This window comes from Pseudopipra pipra, chromosome 2 (assembly GCF_036250125.1).
Source record: "Pseudopipra pipra isolate bDixPip1 chromosome 2, bDixPip1.hap1, whole genome shotgun sequence".
Lineage (NCBI taxonomy): Eukaryota > Metazoa > Chordata > Aves > Passeriformes > Pipridae > Pseudopipra > Pseudopipra pipra.
This window is the reverse complement of record NC_087550.1, coordinates 104,739,688-104,766,815: the sequence shown is the minus strand read 5'-3', so window position 1 is coordinate 104,766,815 and position 27,128 is coordinate 104,739,688. Positions and strand designations below refer to the sequence as shown.

The 27,128-nt window shown below is 35.8% G+C and overlaps 1 protein-coding gene across 8 annotated transcripts in view; it reads right to left on the bottom strand.

The window, feature by feature from the left end:
• The window catches only part of CNKSR2 (connector enhancer of kinase suppressor of Ras 2), a 208,311-nt gene that overhangs the window by 60,055 nt on the left and 121,128 nt on the right, over positions 1-27,128 (bottom strand). For all 8 annotated transcript variants that reach the window (XM_064646764.1, XM_064646766.1, XM_064646765.1 and 5 more), the window contains 4 exons: positions 25,644-25,777; positions 21,812-22,023; positions 17,945-18,034; positions 16,109-16,323 (listed from right to left, as the gene is read on the bottom strand). In XM_064646764.1, the coding sequence (XP_064502834.1) occupies positions 16,109-16,323; positions 17,945-18,034; positions 21,812-22,023; positions 25,644-25,777 (651 nt within the window). The remainder of the gene's footprint in view (positions 1-16,108; positions 16,324-17,944; positions 18,035-21,811; positions 22,024-25,643; positions 25,778-27,128) is intronic.

Genomic DNA, 27,128 nt, shown 5'->3' with positions numbered 1-27,128 from the left:
CAGGTTTTTGTCTCATTCTCAGAGTTATCCAGGTTTCTGTCTGATTTCAGCTCTTGGGATAAAGTATTTATTTTTGGTTAGTACCATGCCTTCTCTATATTTTCTCAGAAGGGAAACAAGATTCAAAGTTAGTAATTAACATTCAGAAGGCTGAAAATAAATTTATTATTAACTCAGTAATAATTTGATAGCTCTCTATTTGGAAAAATGTATTTAAATAAAAGTGTGAGATAATTTGTTTCAAATCATTTATTTGTAACATGCCAAATAGAAACTTAATAAACTGGTCTTTCAATACTAATATTAAATTGAAGTGAAACTGCTATCAGGAGAGAAGAATATTTGATAAAACTGTTATGATGAAAGTTAGAAAATTTTTATTAAAGTTGATGGCTCATATAAAAGTAGAAGACAAATAGATTGAAACTACTGATTTTTTGAGAAGACTGGTTGTTTTGCCGAAATTCAAGAGTCCGAGGAGGAAGTCTAAAGATTTCTGGTTAAACTGTTCCTTAGAGCTTCTTTAAGATCTAATATAACTTCCAGATGTGACCAACAGAACATTACATTCATATTCAAAAAATACATATATTCTAATAGTTACATAAACTCATTCATGGTTACAGTATTTGTAGGTCTACCCAAAAAAGACCACAACTGAAGGTTCTCTGAAGATCTAGATTGGCCATAGCAATTAGCACTAAATTGGAGAGCTCCTAAAATTCTCCTTCTCCAAGGAGAAGTGCTTTTTTGTTTCTTCACTTTTCTTCAGAGATTTTTTGTTTGCTCATTTTAAAAAAGCTGCAGGAGAGAATCAGGTTATGGAAATAATAATCTCCAATTCTTTTACCCGAATCTCAGCTCAGTCTGATTGAAAAGGAAAATGGCAGGTATCTTTATAGTTTTATTTAGAGCTCAAGTCAAATCCAATTTTTCTCAAGCTGCAAGTTTAGACACTAAGGAACTATTTACAGTCAGACAGTTCCCCTCTGTCACTGTGAAACAACTTTCTCTAGTTTCAGCAGGGTAGCTTGTAACACTTCTGATTACTGGAACTTTCTGCTACAGATAGAAAAGATAGTATCTGGAAAAAAAAAAAGAAAGCAAGTTGGTGCTGCCAATTATTTGATTGATCTCTCACTTTGAGAGATAGTTTTCAATACTTGGAGCACACTGGTAACGTTGTGTTTTCATAGTTTTTATATCCCAGATACACATTTCTCTGCATTTCGTGTGTTGAGATCCAAAATTTCAGAGCTAAAAGAAGAGTGAAAAGGGGGAAAATGCAAACCTGTTTGTATTACAGTGTCACACTATACATCAGTATTAATATCTCATACGCAAGGGTAATTGCAACAGATGATATCGCCAAATTCTTTTTTTTACCATCTTGTTTAGTCTCCATTAAGAGATAATAATAGACAGTAGTAATTATTTTCATGGATACTTGTGGAAAACGAAGTTTTCAAGAACTGAATGTTACAAAGGCATGATGAGAGAAGACCTCTGGCAGCTCAGGAATTTGAAACCTCCTGCCAATCAGCAGCAGAATTTCATTCACAACAGGTAACTCTTTTGTTTTCAGCAGGAGCAACTATTGACCTGCTTATTTGACTATTTTAGCCCTCAAAGTAAGTAAAAAAAGATTACTGTTTATAGTCAGACAGGTCTTGAAACTAGCTGAGTCCACACAGGGCATCAGCAAGGCAGTTTTCGGAACAAGGGCTGAAGCTGGACCACACAGGACTTCACCGGTGTGGGAGTGAAGAGACGAGGCATGACTTGACGCTCTGAAGGAATCAGTTACCAAGCTAATGGTCAAATCAAGCATCTAAAGGTGAAATTACATTCAAAAGGGAACCTACAAAAAAGTGGGATAACAAAAGACTATGTTCTAAGTTATGATCATATTTAGAAAGGCAAATACCTCACTGCCTTGGTTTGTGCATTGACTGGAGTCCACAGACTGCTAACACTGAATATCTGCAAAAAAATCTCAGGTGTGGCATATCTGACTTGTCAGCATATTTCAGGAGATACTCCTGTTCCTGTAACCAAGAACTCTTAGATTATTCCAAATTCTATTCTATTCTACTTTTTTCTTCTTTCATTTTGCTAAATAATTGTTCTCTCTTTTTTTTTTTTTTTTTTTTTTTTTAATTTACGTCTGGATTTTGAACTTCTCATACACTCAGTGTTCTCTGATTCATCTTTGGCTACAACTACTTAGTTACCAATAAATGGTACGAGCTGGTCCTAAGTCATTAATAAAGTATTTTTAATATGCTACAAGAGCTTTTGTTTATGCAACCTTTCTAAAAATGGGGCTTCGCTCTGGATAGGTAAAATGCAAATGCAGCAAATGGTCTATGTGAGAGAAAATCTAACACAAAGTTGTAGCAGTGAATTTATGAAAGCAAATCCAGAACTATTTCTACACTAGTAATAGGCTGATGACAAAAGTCATCATATACAAGTAATTCATAAATCCATAGTGAGTTGGAATGAAAAGAGATTTACCAACAAAGTATGCCACAGTTGATTAACAATGCCCTGAAACCTTCAGCCTTGCCTCCCCAAAGGAAAATTTATTGAATTAAATCTTGATCTTTTGGTGCTTTGGTAACAGATACTTGTGCTTTCCTTGCACAGCTCTCTCTGTTGTGAGAACACTCTATAGTAAAACTACCATACCTGGGTTTAAAAGGACAGCATTCACTAAGATTCTAAGACATCTAATACTAAAACACAGTATGAACATTACATATGAACAAACTCCTAAAAGTGAGGTTCTGTACTACATACAAAGAGTATCAACAAGTAAGGTAGAATCTTTATATTAAATACCCAGTGGATATTTCACTTCTAAATGGTGGGTTTCTCAGACATAGAGAAGCATGGATCACTGGTTCTGTCAAATGGGTTGTGAGAGGCACCAACATATTAAGCCACTAGAAGAATGGATCCCAGAATTCATGGCTTGGTATGTTATCCTACACACCATATTCCTACTCCTCCCTTCGTTTTGTTTTTTCAGAGACCCAAAAAGGTGTTTCAGTTCTAAGACCAAATGAACATATATTTGAGAAAGTTGGCAAAGCAATAGTTTTCTTGGTAGCATTCAAAAAGTCCACTATGAAAGGCTTCTAGGAAGTACTAGATCTACAGTACATGGCTATGCCATGTCATTCATGGTCACAGTTCTAACTGGATCCCTGTATTTTTGGATCTCTGACCATGAATTCCCAACACATGCATTTTGTTAATGACTACAAGGATAAAGAAACAGTATGTGCCTTAAGAAGAGTTAAATATGTGCCTTAAGAGTATGTTACTGTAATAAAAACATAGTCTAAGACCTTGAGGCTGCCAGCTTTCTAGCTGCCTCTGTGGTAGGCAATGGCCACATAAGCTGTGCAGGATGCTCTCCTTATTACATAGTCTACTGATCAAGGGCTGATAATATCAAAGATGTCTATTCTTTTCATACAACTGTTCCTATAGCTGCTTAATCAAGAAGAATATGCTAGCTACGGACAGAATTGATTGTCTGAAATGTGATAGCAAGCACAGCTTTTCTGCTCAGGGATTCTTATTCATTCTCCCATCCCTAAATGTTTTCTTATCCTTTGGGGGGACTCTGTGGCAAATGTTACATTAGCTGGATGCAAATCAACACTTGCACAAGGTAGTGCAAATTGTTTGTGCAAAGTTGTTAGCATAATGAATGCAAAAATAAAATAGTTTTTCAAATCTTCAGGCTATGGTGAGAAAATAATATATAGTGGTGCTGCTTTCCATCAGCAGAGAAAGATTTTCCTACTTAGCCATTAAGACACAGGACTCTAACTGAAAAACTGAAGCAGTAAAACTTCCGGACAACATCAAATTTAAATGAGGGTTCTCATATTCCCCCACTGTCTTTTCAACTGACATAACAAGGACTGCAGCACTGTCATAGCTGTCTGAAGCAAATGAGAATAAAAAGTTAAACTAGACAAGTGCTGTTCATTGGAATAATTTATTCTGAGATCACTCTTCTGCTCTACATCTACTTTGAAACATGTAATTTTGGTACCTCCCACACTACTTTTATTGACAGTAAGTAATCTAGGAGAGAAAGGGAGGATTCAAAAAACAGTATGTATCCTTTAATGGCGAAAGTCCAAGATACATCAGTTCCCCAACACTGTGTATGTTTCAAGTGTATCCATTTAAAGAGGAAAAAGAAACTAAATTATCACCTGTTACAGAACAGTATTTAACCCTTTATTTTGATTTCTACCCCAGAGCAGTTTCCAGTTTAATCTCTTACTAAGGAGAATGGACCAGTCAGAAAAACCACAAAACAACAGAGGCAAGAAGGCACCTCTGGAGATCATCTCATCCAGCCTTGTTGCTCAAAGCAGACTCGAGCAAGTTGTTCAGGGCTGTTGGGTTTTTAATATCTCCAAAGATGGAGACTCCACAGATTCCATGAGCAACCTGTTCCAGTTAAACCACCTTCACAGTAAAAGTATTTTTTCTTAGGTTTTCAATTTATGTCCATAAATTTGTCTTCAATTTGTCCCTTCACAATGTCCCTTCACTGTGTCACTGAGACATGTCACCTCATAAGCACTCCAGAAGCCTTGTGCATTCCTTGTGCCCTGCTGCATTGCCCTCTAGGAGGTATCAGTCAGTCAAACAAACCTCTTTCAAACTATGCAATTTCCTACAGGAAAAATACAGTTTTGCTTTGGCAATTTCTATCTTATTCATAGGAAAGGTAGGCTTTCCTCTGTATGCTTATCTAAACTTTTAAAAAATAAGACTATCCAAGCAGATTTAAGAAACTCTTGATTACATTGGATTAGAGAGGTGGTCTGTGGCACAGCATGGAGCCAACCCTGGATCTTCTCAGAAGAAAACTAACTACTGTAAAACAGAAGTCAACCCCAGGACATTAACAAAATCTTGCATCAGGCCCACAGTCTTTCTAGAGGAAAAATTGTTAGCATAAAATAAAGGTCCCATGCCCCCTTGCAACACATAGGTGCTTGCTTATGTGAAAAGAGTACATACACCTCCTTCTGCAGGAGCAGTTAGCAACACTTCTGATTGTGTCCCACAGCAATATTTTTTTGTCTTTTATATTTTTTTGTCTGATTGTGCAACAGAGAAAAGTGAAGGGGATGTAGGTGCTCTGTAATGAATAAGGGCACAACTGAGAAAACAGATTTCTGCTGTAAGGAAGATACACTCTTGCAAGTTATTCTGTGTTAGCACTTGGGCATAATATGCTTTCAGTGAAAGAAACAGAAAACTTATTCTGGCTTTGAATTGAGGGGAAGTTTCCACAGGGAAACTAGGGAAAAAGCATTTCTACATAAGCCATAACACATTCTGTTAAAATTCATACCAAACTCTTCCATTGCATCTATGAATTAAGGTAGAAAAAGAACAGTTCATTCCAGGATAAAAGTCACATTACTTGCTGCAATTCAGTAAAACTTCCTCCAGGCACAAGATGAAACAGCACTCCTCAGAAGGTGGGGAAAGGTAACATTAAGTCTTTAATTCTGAGCCGGTTATGGTGACCTTATGGGTACAAACCAGCTTACAAAATTAGTTTTACACTACATTCTAAGTCAGAATTCTGTAGTGTTGGAAAAACTATCTACTTGGGATAATCTGAAAGCAAAGGGGTATACCTGAGAAACAGACAAAAAGCAGTTATCGCTATATGAAAAATACAAGGCTTTTTTTTCCTCCCCAGCACAGCAGAAGAGATAGATTGGCTGACTCAGAGATCAGGCACTAAGCAACAAGCACTTCTTTCCAGTACAATAGAAATACCTAATAAAACAGCTTCTGTTCAGGAGCCACACTGCTGCAAAGAGCCATTTTCCTCCCAGGTGAAACTCTACAATATCCCACATTGTGAGTTAGCAACAGGCTCAAGGGGCCACCACTGCATAAGTGGGGCAGAGACTCCTGTGGAGTCAAAACCACTACTTCAAAAAAAAATCACTTGTTCAGAAACAACGGAGCTGCCTGTAAAGGCATTTTGGTAAAATGGCACTGTGAAATGGGCATCTGTGCTCCATTAATTCAAACAACATTTTCACCACTCAGTACAGTCTTTTAGAATGCCAAATTTCACAACACATGCCAGCCAGTGTCCTTGGTTGAAAGGTTTTATGGTCCCTTCCCCTTATGCAGACAGGAATACAGAGAGGAGCCAGTTGAGAAGTCAGGACCTAGATGGAAGTTCTCATAGATGTGACATTCCCATCATGTTGCAGTGATAACTCACGCTGAGTCCCCTCTCTGCAATACCTGACATGCACTTCCCTGCTACAATATGCTGCACTTAATCTTTTCTTTTTCAAAGGGGAGTAACTGAGGGACTAAACCATTTGTTCTACATTAAAAAAATGTGTCTCAGCTGTGCTACTGTGATTGTACCAGCTGCAGATAATGCAGCTTACTGATGTACAAACAATGTTAATAACTACAAAGGTAACAGTCTTCTATCAGGTAGTAAAGGCAGGATACAATCAGGAATGGTTCTATGAAAAAGAAAAAAATACAGAATGGGGATGTGAAAGGAAATTCAAAATGTTCTGAGCTGAGAGATTTATTAGTGTACAGATCTACATCTCTAGACCATGTAAAATTATATTTTCAGACCATTATATTCTATGCAGTAAGGAATAAATCTAGACTGGCAGAGCTGGACTAGATGACCTTAACAGTGACTCATTTTTAAAGAATTCCCCAGCTTTGTCACGGAAAGAAATTATAACAAGCAATTTTTTTTCCCTCATGGTCACAATGCATAATAAGGTAATAGAGAAAGTTTAAAACAAAAGTTTTCCACAACAGACTCCAACTGTGCTTCATGACATTCCATAAACCAATCTTACCTCATCTCTAGAGCATTTTGTTTTGCTGCAATAATTAACTCTGGATTTTAGTAAAGATCACAGTGTATATAGAAATAGATGTAAAATCTCCCATATTCAATGCCTTCAAATTTCATTTAGGCAACCACTTCCCCAATAAGAGAAAGTTTATAGTATTAACTACTTCTTTTAAAGAGAAGGAATGCAGATGTGAAAATATTCTCTCATCTCTGAAAGGAATAATATACCTTAAGAACAATGCACATATTATTCCATATAATTAAAAGAACTTAGCACACCCTCCTGAGGAGATTAAGTATTAATGTTTCACAAAATATATGCTTAAACAGAACTCATATATAAAAGCTGCATATGCACACCTACTCTCTTCACTCTTGAGTTCAAAGGACTGAGAGTCTAGAACTGGCAGAACAGATGTGAGATTATTGAGTCACATTCACATAATGATTTTAGCTAATCAGCAATCATGCAGCAGAAACTATGCCTTAAATCCAAGCAAGTTGCTATCATTTCAGCTATTGCCAAAATATCTGTTTTATTGTTCATCTCCAACTTTTTTGCCATAAGGACAGCCAAGTAGAGCAGCAGGCTGGCTGAGAGCTCATGCAGTCTCCATCTCAGGAGGTTTTTAACATCCAACTGGGTAAATCCCTGAGAAGCCCTGTCTGACCTCAGAGCTGGTCTTGCTCTGAGCCAAAGACTAGACTACAGACCCTCCTGAGGTCCCTCCCAGCCTGAATTATGCTATTATCATATGTACTTTCTGCTGGTTTCTGAGGCATTTGTATTTTTTCTTCTATAGCAAAATCATTAGATGCCTTTCTCTTGCTGGCATTTTTCCTCCCCTCAGTCCACCATTTTACTTGGAATTATGACAACTGGCTATCCATTCACCTTTTATTGGTCCCATCATTAGCAACAGCAATTCATACCATGTTTGAATGTGGAGTTTAATACATATCTGAATAGGATTAAGTGATTTAAGTGATTTTTGGACTAGACCGAGGAGGCCTCTCTATTTGTCTATGTTGATTGCACTAGTCCAAAAATAATACAATGCCATCTTCTTTTAGCAAGGAATTTCTATGCTGTTTCTCTCTTGCTTTTTCTATCACAGATGTAGAAGAATTATTTTGAACCACATTTTTACCAAACTCAAATGGAATATCTAAAATTACCCTTAAGCACATCAATCTTACGGCAATCCCAATCATTTCCAAATGTCACAAGTAAGGCATATTTTGCTTATTGGTTAACTGTTTGACCATTTGGTTTGTAGATGAAGTTCTTACACAGATTTTAACAACACAAATACTGTTTTTATCATTTGTTTTATGTTTGTTACATAGTAAAGTGCTGTATTCAAATGAAGGGAAATATACGGCATTATTTAGGTGATTTCTTTTGAGAGTGAAGAAGCTGACAAAGAGCTGGAACCACTATTCCAGCTTAATAATGGGAGAGATGCTGCTCTTCTGTCTGAATCAGAACATGTGCAAATGTGTAGACATTCAAACCTGCCCATGACCAATGAGGCAACTGTGGCTGTGAGATATGATGGTGTTTCAGACCATGATGGCAACAGGTAAGAATTTTCCAGTATGTTTATTACTCATATCCTTCTTCCCCTTACTCAATTTTCAATCGTTCTTTCGAAATGTCTGTAAGAGCAAAAGGCTGTCTATACCTGAACTATACTACATTAGGCTGACGAGAAATCAATACAAGCTCATGATGCCTTCATAGAAAAATTGCACATTCTTCTCTGCATTGCATTATATGAAACATATTACTAGTACTTTTGCCTCTGAATAGACTTAGAATCTTTTAAAAGAACTCCAAATCAGATTATTCTATAAATTCATAAGCCTCTTCAACTCTGTTTCTACTGCAGTGCAGAGTTCCCTCCTTTTCCACACTGGTGCATCTAGAGATCAACACAGCCTTATCTCCTCATTACATGTTCACTGATGGGAAAATGAGCAAGGAGCTGAAGCTGTAGAACAGGCCAAAGTGTTCTCCTACATTCCCCTAAGGCTACAAAAACTGAGATATGACCAGTGTGACCTACAGAAGAAAGGGATGCTCCAGTCACCTCCAGAGAGGGACGTCACACTGTTCAGACTTTACCAGCCAAACTGTGCTGGACCTTCAGAAATATACAAGTACTTGAAGAGAAGCTTGGGCACCACAGCAGTTCAGAGTATTGGACTTTTCTGCTGAGGCATCCAGGTGCCTACCTGGAGTCCAGTCTGAGAGAGTTATTTTCGTAAAATCATGAAAAATGACGGTTTTCTCACTTGTGAAATTTCAACAGCACATGTGCTACTTTTGGTTAAGGTTTGTGTTTTCCGACTTTTACAGTGGAAGCTAGAGCATGCACCATTATATTTTGACTGTAAAGGCCTAACTTACAACAAAGCACTAGAGAAATTAGTTTTAAAATGCTTTCTTACTGTGGTATTAGATAGACTGAAATATTTCACAATTATTTCCAAAACTCTACATGATGTTCATTTAATTTCTGGAAAATTATTTGAAATCCAGGGCAGTTTCATAGCTGGGAATATAAAAATGTCAATGTTTTGAACTGTAACAAAAATATAACTTTTTTACATCAAATACTTATGTTTTCAAGGAGTTTAAAATTTCCTTTGCTGATGATTGATGCATATAAGTCTGTAATCTATCTGCAAGCTTCAGTATCAGTTTAATACTTATATTTAAATGGAGATGAAAGACCATAGCAAAGAAGTAACACTAATTCAAATGTTAAAAAAATTATGAAAATATATATGGAGAATATTTTGCACTGTGCACTTAGGTTAAACTGGACTTTGATATCAACTGCTAGATTTTTATCCTATAACAATTACATGTCTAACTATAGACTATTGTGAAAACAGGGAGGAGAAAAAGAAAAAGGGAGCCTTGTTATTTAAAACTTGTTATTTAAATAGTTGGACTTTAAACATTTTTAAGAAGAAAATGTACCAACTCCATCTGTTGTAATGGTACAAGGACATTCTAGATTTCAGACACCTACTTAAAATCTGTGCAACTGATATTTAATTTTTTTCCCTAAAAAGTCTTTTTTTTTTAATTTACCAATATCATAACAAAAAAAATTTACCAAATGGAAGTTCTTTAAATACTGTCATGTTTACAATTATAGTAAATTGTTAGTTTTTCAGTGGGGTAATTTTTGCTTGTTTTTTTTCTATAAATAATTCTCCAGTATATAGGGTTTTTTAGATGCCATATCTATATAGAAGGTTTTTGCAAAAAATTGATGGGTAGCTTCTGTACAAGTTTATTAGGAAACTAATATGCATATGTTCTGCACTTTCTTAAATGCTAGTTATTGAGTACTAGAATTAAAAGGTTTTAAACTACATGTGCATTCGAGTCAAGTATTTTCATTAAAAATATGTGCAGTTTAAGTACTTCCACTTTTTACTTCCTTTCAGCCTTTCTGCAGAGAGGAACAGGAGAAGAAAGGAAAAATCAACCACTTGACTTAGACTTCCAACTTTTCAAAATCAGGAGTTTTTGGTAAATTCTTCTCTATGTTGACAACGCCTGAATATGTTGCATTGAACTTTTAAAAAGCATTTTCCCTTATTTTTTCTGGAGGAGTTTGTAGGAGGCAAGAAATATCTGGAAACATGCATGATTTAAGTAGAAGCTAATTTATGTAAAAGTTATTATCTCCCCTCCAATTTACCTTCTAAGCTAAAAGATGATTTTTGCAATAGGTCCATAAACAAATCTTCTTCACTTACAGTATTCTCAACAAGATCACTGTTGCAACCAACTTAACTTTGCATGCCCAGACTAATGCAGCCCCACCAGCTCTGCTGAGGAAACTCCCCGAGCTGAAGTGGTACAGCAAACTCAGGGGACTGGCAGAGAGAGACAACTGAAATTGTAGCCTTGGTCAAACCCCTCACCTCTGTTGCCTCAGTGTCCTCACTGGCAGTGTAGGAAAGTGGCTCTCTGTGGGTGCTCAAAGCAGCAAGTACTGCCATTGATCATGTGAGTTAACAGTTGCCAGGCTGCATTTCAACCACATGGACAGTTACACATGCTAAAGAGGAAAAGAATAAGTTTCCCAAACGTGCACTAATTTCATTCAATGTGCAGCACAAAACCTCCAACTGGTAGCTTTTATTGTATTTCTCCTTTATTAAAAGTAAAACTGGAACATTAGAGATAGTGCATATGTACCTATCTACACATGTAAATTCATCAAAATCCCAAAGTACATAACCTTGATTTCTCTTCTCCACTGAACCCCCTGTTTCATATGTATGAACTTGAAATGTTACATCTTGCTACTAAACTTACCTGATTTTCAAATGCAATTAAAATGACCAAGAAAAGTCCTGTAATTAATTAAATTATTTAAAATAGGCTGGTTATTACAGCAAATTGAGAAGCTGTTATTTTTCTGTCACTTTTCCTATGACAAGCAAGTAATCAGATATTGCTAAATACACATGAACAAGGGAGCATACACTGGAAAAGGCAAAGGGATAATAAGAGGCAGGAAGAGAGAAGAAATAAGGTAAATAATACAAGTTTATTGGCGTAGGTTTCAGCCTATTGTATATAGTAGGGAGTTATACAAGAGAAAGTAATCATACTACTATATACAATGGGCTATAACCTTTTCTTCATGTAGCAATGCTGTTTCTAGATTAAAGGAAAGTTCTATTGATCCAGTTAGGAGCAGATTATTATTAACCTGATGTGGAACTTCTTTTGACCCATGACACTATTTCTCTCTCCTAAATAACTACAATATTTTCCTTCAACAAAAACACAAAGCACAACGCACTAAGGAAATTCCTATATAGAATAACATAATGAACTTAAGAAACTACAATATATGGCAGAGCTTTCATCTCTTGTGCTCCAAAGGTTCAAGACAATTTTAACTGTGCTGTTTTCTATCTACGGTAATAGATCACATTGAACACCTGGTTTGACACTAGATTAACAACAGCTCCAACAGTTTTCCTTGGCTTAATAAAAACCTTAACACTCTATGTTGGTTTCTTTTGCAATATCAAGGAAGAAAAATAGAATGCAAAACCAACAACTTGGCTACAAATCAATATAACACTGGAAACACTTTCCAGAATGGGGAATAAACCCCAAAGCAGTGAAGAAAATTTGTATGTGATGATTCAAAAATACCAAATGTGGATACAAGAGATGTTTACTTCACAGGCACAACACAAATTAGTTTTTCTGCTGCTATGGTCTCAGCCATCACATCAGTTACGTTCAGTGCACACAAGTAAACGCTGTTCAGTTTTCAAGGCCGTCACTGAAATGCACCCTTGACCACATGGTTTTTGATTGCAATGACACGTCAATGATATAAACAAAGCTGTTAAAACCAGTGATTTTATGCAAGTTTAGCATTGTGAGAGTCAGAAAAATGCTACACTGCCACATTCTTGTGATCACTTTAGAATATAAAAATTTGAATCTGCTGGCATTTCACAGAATAACTTTTAGCAAATAAACAGCAACCAGGCACTTCTACATTACCATGGTAATTTTTTAACACCATCCACTTTGTTTACAGCACAAAACCATACCATTTCCGTTGAATTTAATTCAGCAGTGCAGTTTTTTGATCAATGATTTTTCTTTTCTATAGAGCCATGTATAAAAGCAGTAGGAGTTGAAGTCAGCATAATTGTAAAAGCTGCTTTTCTGCAGAAAACCTTCACAGTAAAAAGGTAATCAACCTGCTCACATCAATGGCTGAAAAATTCAAAAGGAAAGAGGCCTGGAATTCTAAGGGGAATTCATCGTTAACCATTGGGAATCATCTTTAGTCCAAAATTATTTATCATTTATATCAAGGGACTCAAAATAGAATGAAAACATCATTGAACAGAGGTAACACAGAATCAAAGACCAGTGAATGACATGAGACCTGAACGCTGAGTGAGCAGCATGGCTTCTATTCCAGGAAGCTCAGAAAAAAGCAAAAAGAAAATACAAGAAAAAAAAAGAAAACATTAAATGTCCATGTTTCCTATTTCACAGAATATGCATATTAAAAGGATAATTTCAGAAGAACAATTTTGGTAATTCTGTTCCACAGCAGACCCCATATTCCTGGACCTTCAATACTCCATGTTATGGACTTGGGAATCACAGTGGCCCTATTTGAGGGTTCAGAGCCCTTACTCTCATATATTTCATACTTAGGGTTGCTTTAGAGACATAGATAATTCAGCAAACATATCCAAGAAGTCATATGTTTCAACATGACCAACCATACACAATGTTATATATTTAAGAAGAAAAAATGTAAGATATAAATAATTAGATTGGGAACACCAGTTTTGCAAATGAGTGATTTGAAAAAGTGCCATTACAGAAAAAAATAAAACTAAACCCAAGTAATAAACACACACCCGCTCCAAGGCTATGCTTAAAATAGGTAAACAGTCCTTTAAATATTTTAACAGAGAGGTAGTGAACAGAAAGAGAAAGGTTATATTATCTTTCTATCCGGCTCCTGGAAACTGATGTTCTGTTCTGGCATACATACTTTAGGAAGGATGCTTAGGATACTTTAGGATTAAATATTAGGATTTGAAAGAATTATGAGAATGAGGAAAGGATATGAACACACAGTCTCTGATGAAAACCCCAAGATGCTCATTCTGTTTCTTTTAAGCAAGAGAAGGCTAAAAACTTATTTGATTATAACCTGTAAATTCCTATATTGGGAGACAAAATTTGGTAACACTGTAATAGGGCAGACACTTTTTAGTGATCTTTAAGATGCAATTTGGAAGTTGAACACAATGTTATGTTTTCATTGTCTTATTTGCTATCTATAGTTTAATAAAATTGTACTGTAAAGAGATATGAGTTCCTTGTGTTTTATCTGTACTTCCCCATTCTTTATCTGCTCACTGCACTGTTTTTTTGAGATTTTAAAAAAGTTCTGTTGGATTTATTACAAAACCTTTGGCTCTGCTCTGTGGTAAAGACATATAGCCCCATGTGCAAACCAGATTAGGGTTTCATAAGCCAGAATGCTTGGATGTCATCACCACAAAAAGGAAACTGTATTGTACTGCATGATAGCAGCCAACTTCCAGTGATAGCATCAGCAATATTCAGCTACAGAGGGCTGTAAATGCTTTGTGAAGGGCTCCTTCCCATTTCCCCTGGGACAAATCAATGGCCCAAGCTTCCTCTTTCTGTTTACTTCATGCATTTTGCTTCAAAGGCAGCTAGCAGATCAATACTGATTTGTATTCTAACAGATGAATAACCTTTATTTATTTATATAAATGAATAAGCTCCTACCAAATTTCCAAAAAGATGCTGAAGATTTAATGGCATTATAGAGAGAACCATCCTTTAATGGTAATGACGCACAAGAAGAATTAGCAGTCACTGGTGGAATTTGTGGTGTTAGCAGTTCAAGTGTTTTGTGGATGGATATCCAAAGTACATGAAAAGTGCTGCTTCTCAATTATAAGTTTTCTGTTGCTCATTAACTTCTACACCAGAATATTGAAGAATCTTCCAGTTCCTGTGTAAATCATTTATCTTTGTGCATAATTTGGAAATTAGACGTAATAGATAATAGAGGAAACGAGTAAAACCAAAGATGGCACCTTAAAAAGAAGTTTTTCTCACTGCATAGTGTCAAGAATTTATCATATGCTAAGAAAAGTTACTGAAAGATGAGAATTCTCTTAATGCATGGAAAGTGTCGCAAATTGACTACGTTGTTCTTGATAGGGTAGAAAGTCCTTCCTTACACAAATAATATTTCTATTTTTCTCTGTAAATATTTGATTTCACTCACTCTTGCACTGATCAGGAAAGACTGCAGACATTACGAAGAGGACAGTTTGGGGACACTTGCAATATCCCCAGCTCTGTGTATTAGGGAAAATACATATCAATCTGTCTTTGCAAATGGAAATCTCCCCACTATCAGCTTTCCAACTCAGAAAAAGAGCGTAGAACTAAAGTTGGAAATAAGAATGTAAGGAAAAAAAAGTTTGTTGTCTTACCTAAATTTCTACAGAAAATAAAGAAAGGAAAGAACAATTCTTGAATCTGGAGGCCTGATTTAATTAAAGTGCACCACAAGCACTTACTAAATGAATATTCGCTGACATTTATCAGACTTACACACTGCAGCATACAGTTTTAGAAGCCAGTGGACCAAGCATTCAGATGGTATCAAAAGATTTAAAGCTCCATTAGTCTCAATTAATCTACACCAATTATACTGCAAGAATCAGCAGTGATGTTTTACAATATGAGGCCAAGTTGTAAGCTGCCTGAAAGGTTCAGAGAAGCTCAACCCGCTAGTTTTTCAGAGCAGACTTCCTAACAAGCCCACATTGGTATCTCCTTTGGACACTGGGATCTAAATTACATACTCTTTGTTAATACATGAAGATAGTGTCAATTATTTCTATTGTTTTGCTGTACAGTTACTGTGTATATATTCTCTACATTGGCATCTTTTACTGAGATCTAAAACATAAATAATTCTATGGGGTGAATATGTTATCATATCTAAAATATATTGTGATCTTCTAACTCCTTTTTTCTGACACATTTAAAAACTAGCAAGTTACTGCAATTTTACTTTTATATCCTATTAATAAGAGTCCCTCCTTTTACATTTATAATTGCATTATTGAGGGCTATTTGTTAAAAACATTTACATTCATAAGGGCTCCCCTTACCTCAAATGAAAACAAACGTCTCCCACAGGTTTTCCTGCCAATATCAGGCCTTTCAAGTACCTGTAGTAAAGGGGTTGTCTGACAACACTTAGCATGTTGCAGGGACAATGATGCTGGAAAGAAGGTTTCTAGGTAGTCTGGAAAGTGCTGCTTCTTCCCTTTCCATCAGTAACAAGTAAGTCAAGGCAGAGATACCACACTGCATTTTAAATATGATAGCTTGTAGATCAAGGAGATAAAACATCGGTGTCCATCCCACATTTTAAAAGCAAAATAAAGAATTCTAAAATACTTCTTTGAGATGTAGTCATTGTCTGAAGAATAGGAAGCAGTGCAACAGCAACAGTCCAAAAAAGGTTTCAACACCAGTATAAAACCAAGGCAGTCTCTTACCATGAGCACAGACAAATGTTTTTTGTTAATGTTATGTTTACTCACGTGGTACAAAGCAGTTTCTGGTCCAGGTGTGCCCATGACTTCTTGTCTCAGTGAGTCCATTTGTAAACTAGGCAAAAGCGAGTAGTGACTTGGACTACTACTCTTGTCTCCCTTCTTTTTGGACTTTTTCCCAGTATCCTTTTTGCTATTCCTTTGAAACATGTAGTCTTCTTGACCTATTTTCTCATTGCTCATATAACGAAGCAATGAATTTTCTGTTGAAAGAGAAGTAATGCAAAAGATCATTGTGAACTGCTGTATGCCTGTTAATCCTGCTTCTAAAACATACAGTATTCTTGCTAAGATCTACTGTCAATTTTAATTCTTCAAGACTATTTCATTAACAAAACACATTTGCTTCTTTGGTTCAGATAGAATAAGAAAATAAACTTTTGATAGGGTAAATTCGTGAATCTTACAGTTTTCTGATATACTTGACAATAAAGGGAACAGAACATAAGGGAAACCCTACATCAATAAATTTTGTCTTCGAGTGCTAAAAAAATGAGCAATAATAGACTTATGATAATTTTTTTTGCTATTTTTAGCAGGAGTCCTAATGAACACAAATGTCACTGGTGCCATACATTTAAAAGTAATTTGCTTTGAACACTCATTGGAAATCATTCGCCATATCATACACACTTTCCCTGAATACCCTGAAGCATCTACCAGTTTGCAGCTTAGAGACATCCTGACCCAGAAGCAATGTTTGTGAATTTAGGAAACCTCAGCAGATTTCACTCTCACAAAATTGCCTGGTCTTTCTTGCATTAATGTGAACTAGTATGCACAACCTCCTGTGGCAAGAGGTGCCTTAGCTTCAACCCAGACTGCACAAGAAGCCTGCTCATTTTCTTTTTAACCAGCATGTACCAGAGACATTTGATCTCTTGAGTCTTGTTTCAGATTAAACAGTGACAAACCTACTTCCTTATTTCATTCCACACAAGACTTTATAAACGTTTATTATATCCTGCCTAAATTCCCCCAGCTGATGATGGTCAGCCTGTTTAATTGACCCTGGTTTGGAAGTAACTTCAGGTATCTGATTAATTTTTGTTGTCTCCTAAACCTTCTTCAATTCTACTGCATTTTTCTTAAGAGATTAAAGAGACTGGAACTGCACACACTCACCCTATAAGCAACAACTGACACAGCAGCATAAGAATTTGTCTAAATCTGTCTTGTATTCTTTTCCTAATAATTCCTAAGTGTTTCCTTTTTTGATCCCTACTGAACATTTAGTTCATATTTTACAAGAAAGATCTATCATTACTGTAACATCTTATTCCTGGGTGATAGTAACCATCTCAGAGGTCATAATTTTGTATGTGGAGTTATGTATCCAAGCCTCACAACCCAAAATTTGGAAGAACTTAAACCTCTATGATTTTGAGGTGAATCCCATGCTGCTCTAGAATGTTTTCCATCCAAAAAGAACTCAGGAAGGCAGAGAGATATGACATATAAAATTCTCATTTATGCATAAAAAAGATTTAGCAGTATTAACCACACATTTGTCCTCTAGTATTATAAAATTAAGGACACTTCCAAAATGGACAGGATAGTACAGCTGAATCAATGAAATGCCAATATGAAGCTCAGATAAACTGCCTGGCTTTGCAGTCATGACTTTCTTTTTCCTGGCTAAACAACTTCCTCAATTCTAAAATACGTGCTGCAAAAAATTAGGTATATGTGATAGAGAAAACCCCAAAACAGGTTCACAAAAATATATAGCTAAGCAAGCAGCAAAATGAGGTTGAAATATATAGCTTAAAGCAAAATAAAATCCATAATGCCTTGTATAAAAGGTGTGTTCAAATCACTTACCTCTCCTAGTATCTCTTTTTATTTTATTGGGATCTTCATAATCCCCCACCCAGTTATATTCTACTGGCATAGAAATAGGCCTTAGCTTCCCTGGAAAGAGAGAAAAAAATTGAGATCACACACCATAAGGCAGCATTAAACTAACATTCTTTAGAAGAAAGAACAAATTACGTGCTAAGCTGCTATTCTACAGTGTTGGTTATGAAAGAGGATGCAGTGTTTCCCCTGACCAAGAGGTTAAGATAGGAGTTCTGCTTTCTTTAACAGAAAAAAAAGCAGCTAAGTATTTGATGGATTTTTTTTTTTTTAAGTTTAGAAAATAAACCCAGTGTCCTACAAAATCTTCATCGGACTGATGTCTGACACTGACAAACGCAATCAAATTTTCAACTGAACAATATCTATTTATTATTCTGGAAGCTCCTGGCACACACATGGGAGAACTGTTTTAAAGCATATGTGAATTGTTGGTAACAGAAATGTGTGCATATCACTAAAGTACCTTCACAAACAGCACATTTGCTGGTGGGCTTAAAAGATCCATCAGTGAGTAAGAAAGGAAGTAGAAAACCTCTACATGTAATTTCTTTTGTAGCATTTCATCCACAGAAAGCAAAATACATTATTATTGCCAAATTCACTTTGACTTTAACCAGTAGAAGACAGAAAAGCTGAAAACTATCCTGTCTTTTAAATTTGATTGGAAGCTGCCAAATTGGTTTAAAACAATGCTGTAAACTATGATTCCTGCTTAAGGATTGCACAAATATAGTTGGAAATCAGTGAAAATGTGCTATGAAACTTAGTGAGGTTACTTAGAGTGGTCTGAATTCTCTAGAAAGTTAAACAAAACACAGAGTAGCACACAGCACAATATCTGTAAGACTGAAAACAAAATGTTTTCCCAACAAGGTCAGCCTCCATTCTTCTTTAAATTAATCTACCAGTCACAAAACCAAAAACTGGGTAAATAATTTGATTTTAAAAGTAGCAAAGCTACAAGTAGAAACTTCAGAAGTCTTGAAAATTGTTTTAGTAGAGAACCCCTACATAAAGGTCTTATTCCACATTTTTGAGGTTAAACCCACGATACATCGAAAAAGAAAGACCTGTTTATAAGGAAAACAAATATTCAAATGTTTATCTCCCTACAGATGTATTGTGTCCATGGAAAACATGCCAATACCATTCAGGCAGCATAATGGTAAAAGTTTTTATTATCTTTTGAAAAAAAATTGACAAAAAAGCTGTATGTTCTGTAAAAACCACAGGATCAGGTCACAAATACATCACTGTTCAGGAATATAATGTATATTTTAAACTTTTTATTTATCATTCCTTTTACTATTTATGGACACATATTTAAGTCTGATTGAAGCCAATGAGATTTAGCACACACAGTTATGAAGTCATTTCCTGAGTAGGGATATATTCAGCTTATGTTTACTTGATCAGAAGTAGCTTTGAACAGTTTCTTTTTCTAGAAATAAAACTTTATTTTCTTTGTAAGGTTTAACCCACAATATTTTATTGACAGATACTGCACACTTAACAAAATACAAAAGCTACAAAATTATGTAGAGTCTGATGGTTATCAAAAGTAACATAACAAATTTTATACAAAACCTTCACCTGATTTTGTATCTGGCACTAAAACTGCGATGATCAAATTTGTTTCTTTCCTTAAGTTTCATTTACCTGTTACCTCTCCTAGTCACCCTCTTTTTTACTCCCATGAATTCCCTAAATCTCTTTTCCCTGCTGACTACACTCAGGAAATTTCTTCCTTGGGATATGAACAGAAGCTTTCCAAGGCCAACTAGCAAATTTATACAAAGCCAGTAAGAGCATAAAAGAGAAGTCTCTTTGTTAACAGTCAAAAAAAGTCAAAATATTCCAAAAAAGAAATTATAGAGGGCCTTATTAACCTCTCATGAAAGAGGACTGAGAAGTTATTTTTTAAAAAAAATTGACACCATCACATAACTAATGATCAGTACATGTTAAAAGCAATTTCGCTAGGCCTTGGAACTCTCTTTGACCTTCTTTAATGGATCACCATAAGCCAGAAGAGAGTTATTGCCATTTTCCGGATTTCTGTGAAAACCTAAGGTCATGCCTAACCACAAACCTTATGATAACAAATGCCATATGTGGGAAACTTTAGAATTTAATGCTGAAATGTTTTCAGAATATTTTTAGAAAACACATTTAAATGAAATGGACTTGATGGTGTGAATTCATTAAAAAAGAAGTGAGATCAAACGTGAAAAGCTGTATAACAAATGTGTTAAATAATGATTGACTTTCAGTGCAGTCTTTGATCCATGTCTTTATAACCCTTTCTGCTAACAGAAAAAAAAAGGCTAAAAAAGCTATCCTATAACAAAATAATAGATTTAAAAGTCCTTGAAGAAGAAATGCGGTTTTTTTCACTTTCAACCACCAGTATTAAAATTTAACGTCTGGAACAGAGAGTACATCTCTGGTAATGGAACTGACTGTATTCACCAATTGTATTATCTGAAATACTTGAGCAATAAAATTGATACATTTATTTCAAAAATCTTAGTAGTTATTTTGCACTCAATGGGCATTGTTAGAAAACACTTTGAAATCAAAAGGATACTGAAGATTTTGCAGCAGGATCATGTAGTTGTGTAGAAAAGGTGCATTTTATGAAAATGCAACCTTTAATGTTGTGCAAGCACATTGCTCCAGGTCCTGAGGATACTTTACACAGCTCAAGCTCAATTTATATCAAGGTTCCCAGGTGATTTTGAAGCTTGGCTGCATGATGTACTAAATCTATGCTTCCTCATAAGTTACATCAATTTTCTTCACAAAGCTACATGATGACAGGATTACTATAACAACTCCAAAATACAGCTTGTGCTCAGTTTAAAAATTGAAGAAACATAGCAAGTAGGGTGAAAAAATATTCAAGTGTGTGCTCAGTTAACACCATAGCAGTCAAAATACTTTTTTTTAAACATGATATTTCCGCTTCATTTTCTTCTATAGCCTAATAACTCCATGCCTGTCCAATTTTTACTTGGCAAAAAAACTCCCAATTCTCCCAGTCCAAAGCTGAAACAAGTTACTATAGGTAAGGGAAGAGTTCCAACAGGTTCAAAGGGAAAATAACTGAGAGTACAAGGGTTTGAGCATCAAAACTCTCCCCAGAAATTGTTTCTGAATTTTCATCCCAAATAAGGAAAAATCCAAGATGTGGAAGTAGCATGAATACATGTGCATGTTTACACGCAAAATTCTTCCTTAAACAACCTATAATCTCAAATAAAGAGGAATTGCTATATATAATTGTCATCACTTCCCATATAGGAAGTTACAGGACTAAAGAAAAATTAAAAAGTTTTAGAGAGCAGTGCAGCATGAAAGCAGCATGTCATCTCTTGGTAAACCTGAAGTGGTTGTGATCATTATTATATCTGGGAAAATATTTCCAACAATGAATTACTAAACTTATACAAGCCTTGCTGTTATACTGAGAGAACAATTTCATCCTGTATTTTTAGTAAAAAAATATGGGCTTCTGCTAGCTGCTTTTTTCTATAAAATGATACTGAAACATAATCTGGAAAATTAAGTTGATAACAAAATTATATAATTTATATTCAGAAAAACCATTGATATAAAACTGGACTTGCTCTCCCTAACGTGTTAAGTATTTTTTTTTTCCCTTAACAGAATAAAGCTCTTAGATTGAAATTGGACTAAAGTAGTATAGAATTTTTAGCAAAATCAATGGCCCCAGAAATATTTTCATGGTTAAAAACAAAAGCAGATGCACGAAAATCCTAAAATCAATGAAAGGTGATTATCTTTATTAGATCAATGCCATACCATATGTCGGTGTGCTCTCTCTCCTTCCAGGACCACTTGTTCTTCCTTTCTCATATTCATAGCAGTATAAAACTGCATCTTCTTCAACCACATTAAAGCGTTTCCGATACTCCTGGTCAAGAAATGAGTTTGGAGATTCGGATCCTGTATGAACCGGTTTGCCCACTATATGTCTGCCAACATCATCACAGGGGAGATTTCCCTTTTCATCCCTTTAATTAAAAAGAGAGGGCTTTAGTATATTGAGATAAAACATTGATGTTTTTCAACTGCAAACATTTCAATAAACATGGGCCTATATCAGTATTTCATGCACCAAAACAGATGATGACATCCACCCACATCAGGATCACACCTTATATATGCATATGTATGCCTGTATATCCCAGTTACCTCACACATCTCTGCTTATTCAATTCTTTTACAGACTTATCCACCTCATTGGTTTATCTTGAAAAGAATTATAGAAATAAAATTGATGTGCAGGTACTCTTTTTTATTTCTTGTTATTTTTGCCCTTGTGATTTAGGGCAGAGGAATAATGTTTACCTTACTTTTCCAGATTTGCATTTTAAAATATATCATATAGTTTTAAGACATGGCTATATGGAGCACCAGCAAACTCAATCTGATTCCTTACAAATTAACCTCAGATTAAGAAGAACCACGTGCAGATGATGTACGGACATCTGACATAATCTTGCAAAATCCATCCAGGTCTAGAAGTTGTACAGGTACATCCATGCAGTACCAAATATGGTGTGTAACACCATATAGCAGCTCATAAGCTGCTATCCCAGGACAGTGCTCACTTTGGAGTTTGTGTCAGATCCTCAAGATAATAATTTTTGCTTTCCTGCACCCCTGCCCCACTCTTTGAAAATGCAGACTACTCAAAGGCATCAACCAAGAGAGCAAGTTGTACTAGGTTAGGAGTCCTCTCTTGTACTAGGTTAACCAGGGCTTATTTAGTAAACCTGCTGGTAGAATTGTGCCTGGAGAGGGTTGCAAAAGACCTAATCAGACAGTTATTCCTGGGCAGCCAAATGCATGGGAGACATTCAAGAGAGAAGCTGGGGCCATATGCCTTTTGCTGGAGTCCTTCTGTCCCTGCTTTGGCAGGTTGCTTTCGCAGAGCAGGGTTGGTGTTGGCTCAGTGAGGGGGGATGGTGCAGCCTCAGCAGGGCTGTGGAGTCACCTCTGATCACAGAAAGACTTCCAGTGATGACAGTGCAGGGGGACTCCAGCACTGGAGTAACACAATGGAGACTGATACAAAACAGCCAGATGCTAATCAGTGCTGCAACCCTCATCGGGGCTGGCATGAGGAAAGCAGCGCAGCCCGAGCTGGAGGGATCTTTACTGTGAGTGCGGAGTTAAGTGCAGAGCCACCAGGCAAACATCCTTTGCCACAGCCCTCTGGAGATGAAGGCTGCAGTTCTCATCCCCAAAGGCATTTCACAAATTTGAGCAGGCACTGACTTACAACCAACACTTCTAAGCAACTACCACATGGAAATTGTTGGTCCCTTTTTGTCATGCCATCCATGTGCAGTTATGTCAGCAGTTGTGCTGTCTGTGGGTATCATCACTAAGGTGGCCTGGTTTTGGATTTAACAATTTCTGTAAAAATGTCAAGTCTTTTACTCTATTCCAGTAAGAAAAGGAGGGCTAGTTTGTTTTGGTTTTTTCTTTTGGAATGTCAACGACAAACTGAGAAACACATGCTGAACAGTTTGATAATACCCAAAATAAAGACATGATTTAATATAGTTAATCATGGACAAAAACCCTGATGTAATGCAAAAACAAATTATGCAGAAACACTGTGCACTATGTGACAGGTGTAATAAAGTATAGTCCATTAGGATTACGGTGATAAAAAATTTCAAATGAACAAAGCTTAATCTCTCCATAAGATTACAGCTTGTGCTAATATGTATTATAAGATTTAATCGGAATTGGTCCAAACTACTGCATTATCATAATGATTTCAGAGATGTTATTAATAAATAATGAAAATACATTTTGAAGATCTCAATTTCTAGAGCAGAACTCAAAAACTGAGTTCTGAATGATCACTAAAAATACTTCAATAAAGAGGATGCATTTCTTATCAAATAAAAGTATTTTTGTGATGGCAAACATGATCAGAAGCATTACAAAGGCACTACTTCTTTTAAGATGGTATAGTTTTAGAAGCAACAAGTCTTCACCATATAGCTACTGCATTCAAAAAGAAATAAACCTAAGACTGTGTTTTGGGGGCTTTTTTCCCAGCTTTTTTGTTAATGGATTAGAATTAAATACTTGGTTCTTTATCCTCAATTTTCTGAAAACCATGTCTTTAAAACATTTACATAAGCATAATAAAATATTATTATGAGGGAGATAAAATATAAATTCAATTTCTGTAAACAAGTCAAATGTCATGACTGACTGTTTTTATTTAATTAAAAGACAAAAAAATAGTGAATGCATTATGTTTGTCTATCTCACTCTAAGACAAACATTAAACTAATTACATCAGCAAGTTCAACTGTGTTATACATGTCACATTTGAAATAAAATGGCCTTTTTTTTTCCCAAGAAATAGTAACCAAGCCAGGTACAGATGAGGCAGGGATGAGGAAGGAACATGGGACACAAGGCTTCACGAAAGGCTTGTGACATCACCATGAAGTGCAAAGTCACTCTTTTGCCCTGGAAGGTTTTTCATATCTCTGAAGAGTAAGAATTTATCATAGAATCACAAATTTTGCTCCCCACGAAGCAATTTAATATGCCTTATACCTCACTCTTGGATGACTCCCTGGAAAATCTTGCCAGTATCAGGTCATACGTCTCACTAATTGGCTACAAGAGTTACTGATAGGAAAGTCTAAGAAAAACTCAGCTACGAGAAACCCGGGTACAAGAAAGGACATGCTGCCCTTACAGACTTTCCAAGAACTAAACAACTAAACTAATAGACTAACTAAAAGAAAAGCAAGAAGTAATTTAAAAATACATTGACCAGACATGTGATAGCCTCTGTGTAAGAATACAGAAGCTTTAAAAATTCTGATTCCTCTTAAATACATTCCTAGACTTTTGGGTAGCTACTTCTTTATTATTTGTAGACCATAATTCTCTCAAAATTTTAGGAAAGCAGCATCTGTGTACATTATACAATTACACTGCATCATTTGAGGTCACGTAAAGGTAGGTCGATGAATCTGCAAGAAAGATCTGCTGCTTTTCTGGCTCAGAAACCCAGAAGAGATGGCAATGCCTGTTCCAGGTGGCAGGTCAGAGTAGCAGGTACATTTACAGGGAACAGCACAGTCACTGCACAATCTAGCAGAGTGGCCACACCAAAACACAGTCCTGAAATTTGCTGTAATGCTATCTAATCAAATATATCTAAAAAAGAAAACATTATGGCTATAATGCTATCTAATCAAATATATCTAAAAAAGAAAACATTATGGCAGGACTAATAATTTCTGTTGTTGAAGTTGAAACTTCTTTTCTGGTTACAGATTCAGGGTCTCAGGTAACTTTTGCTCTTCTGAAAGAGGACAAGACTGTTACAGTCAATTGATTACCCCATATTTGATAAAATAGGGTACTAAGCCCTCTTTTCTAAAGGCTACTGTTGGTTTTGCAGACAATACATTGATTCAGAACATTGTGGGTCTGATTCAACATATCTACCCTTAATAATCAGTTCACCTGCAAAATACAGCCTATTCTGCAGGGCAGGTTGATAAATGGGTAGGAATGAAATGTTCAGTTACCTCAAAAATATTTTTTACATTGAATTGTACCCTGAAATGATATTTTTTACCTTGGAACATAAGGTTCTGTTGGAGGAGGGGGTATGTAGAGATCCTGAAGGGCAGAGCTGTCTCTTTTTGTAGGTGTGCTGATAGTACTGGATGGCGTAGCAACACTGCTTGTAGGACTTCTAGGAATAAGAGGCTGGTTCAAAAGAGAAAGAGAAATAATCAAGATTATCCTTAAATATTATACATTTTTATTTGAAAAAGCCATAAACAGACTATAGTTCAGAAAGCTAAAGAAATAGTTTTGTGTGCTCTTAAACTGACTAAAAAACACTCATGCTAAGGAGACAGATCTAAGAATGCTTATGCATTGTGCTTATAAAATTGACTCCTCTGATTACATCTTTTTCCCTTCAGCATAGCAAGATTATTGCCAATGCTCATAAAAATGGTGATCAGTAGAGCTACTGCTGAAATCGTAACGAGTAAATAACATACAGAATCCAGTTAATTCCTTAATTAAACTAACATTGTAAAGAAAAAGTCTACTTTACAGTAAAAGGTGCGTAAGTAGGCATTAAATTAAATGTCAAGTCCCCCCATCTGTTCTACAGCTTAAGAATTAACTGTAAAAGCTTCAGTTTATGCCTGCAGATGCTGTTAAATCAGGTACTGCATCCTCAGAACACACAGAATCAATGGGAGATTATTATTATTCATTATTCCCCTGGGCATTCTCCTCACGAAATAACATTTAGTCACAGGTAAATAAATTGTACCCTCCTTGCAGAATAATCATGCATTCTAGCTATCATTCCAGTCCAAACAGGATCGTTCCTTAATCACATCTCTCCCTCTATCTCATGAATTAGGCACACCTTTTTCTTCCTTAGTTTAACTAACTTTATTAAATCACTGTAGGGCTGAAAATTATAGCAAGATTTTCTAACAGTCTCTACATAGACACAGAAAAATTAAATGAGAAGAAAACTTGGTTTGCTGTAGTCTACTTAATAACATGTCTACCTAATAAGGAAAGCCTTATGTGGCTTGGTTTGTGAGATACCTAAACTCAAGGAAAAGCAAAACAGCAAAACAGGAAGTACAAGAGTATTGTTGTATACCTTAAAATTAATCTAATATTGAAAAATGCTGAGTTTTGCTTAGAAAGAGTTTTTTCCTGCTATATTTTTGGAATTTAACTCCTTGAAAAAAGAAGTGCTGGGATTGAAGAGAGTTCACTATACTTCTAATTTCTGACCTTAGTAACTACTGGAGAATACAAACATTTCATGTTGTATTGACGGCAAAGAAGCTCTAAATGTTGACTGAATGGGTGCATAGAAAGATCCTTCTGCCAGTACTATTAACAATACTTCATAACAGACCAAAAGGGCGTTCCTGTGCAGAATAACCAATTCTCATTTTCTAGATACTAATCTTGACACCGTAGTATTATGCCTATAGTGCAGAATCCCCCAAAAGTTTAACAGCAGAAACTTCCTCAAAATGTTGGCCTTTCATAAACTAGCGATAAGCCATTCAAA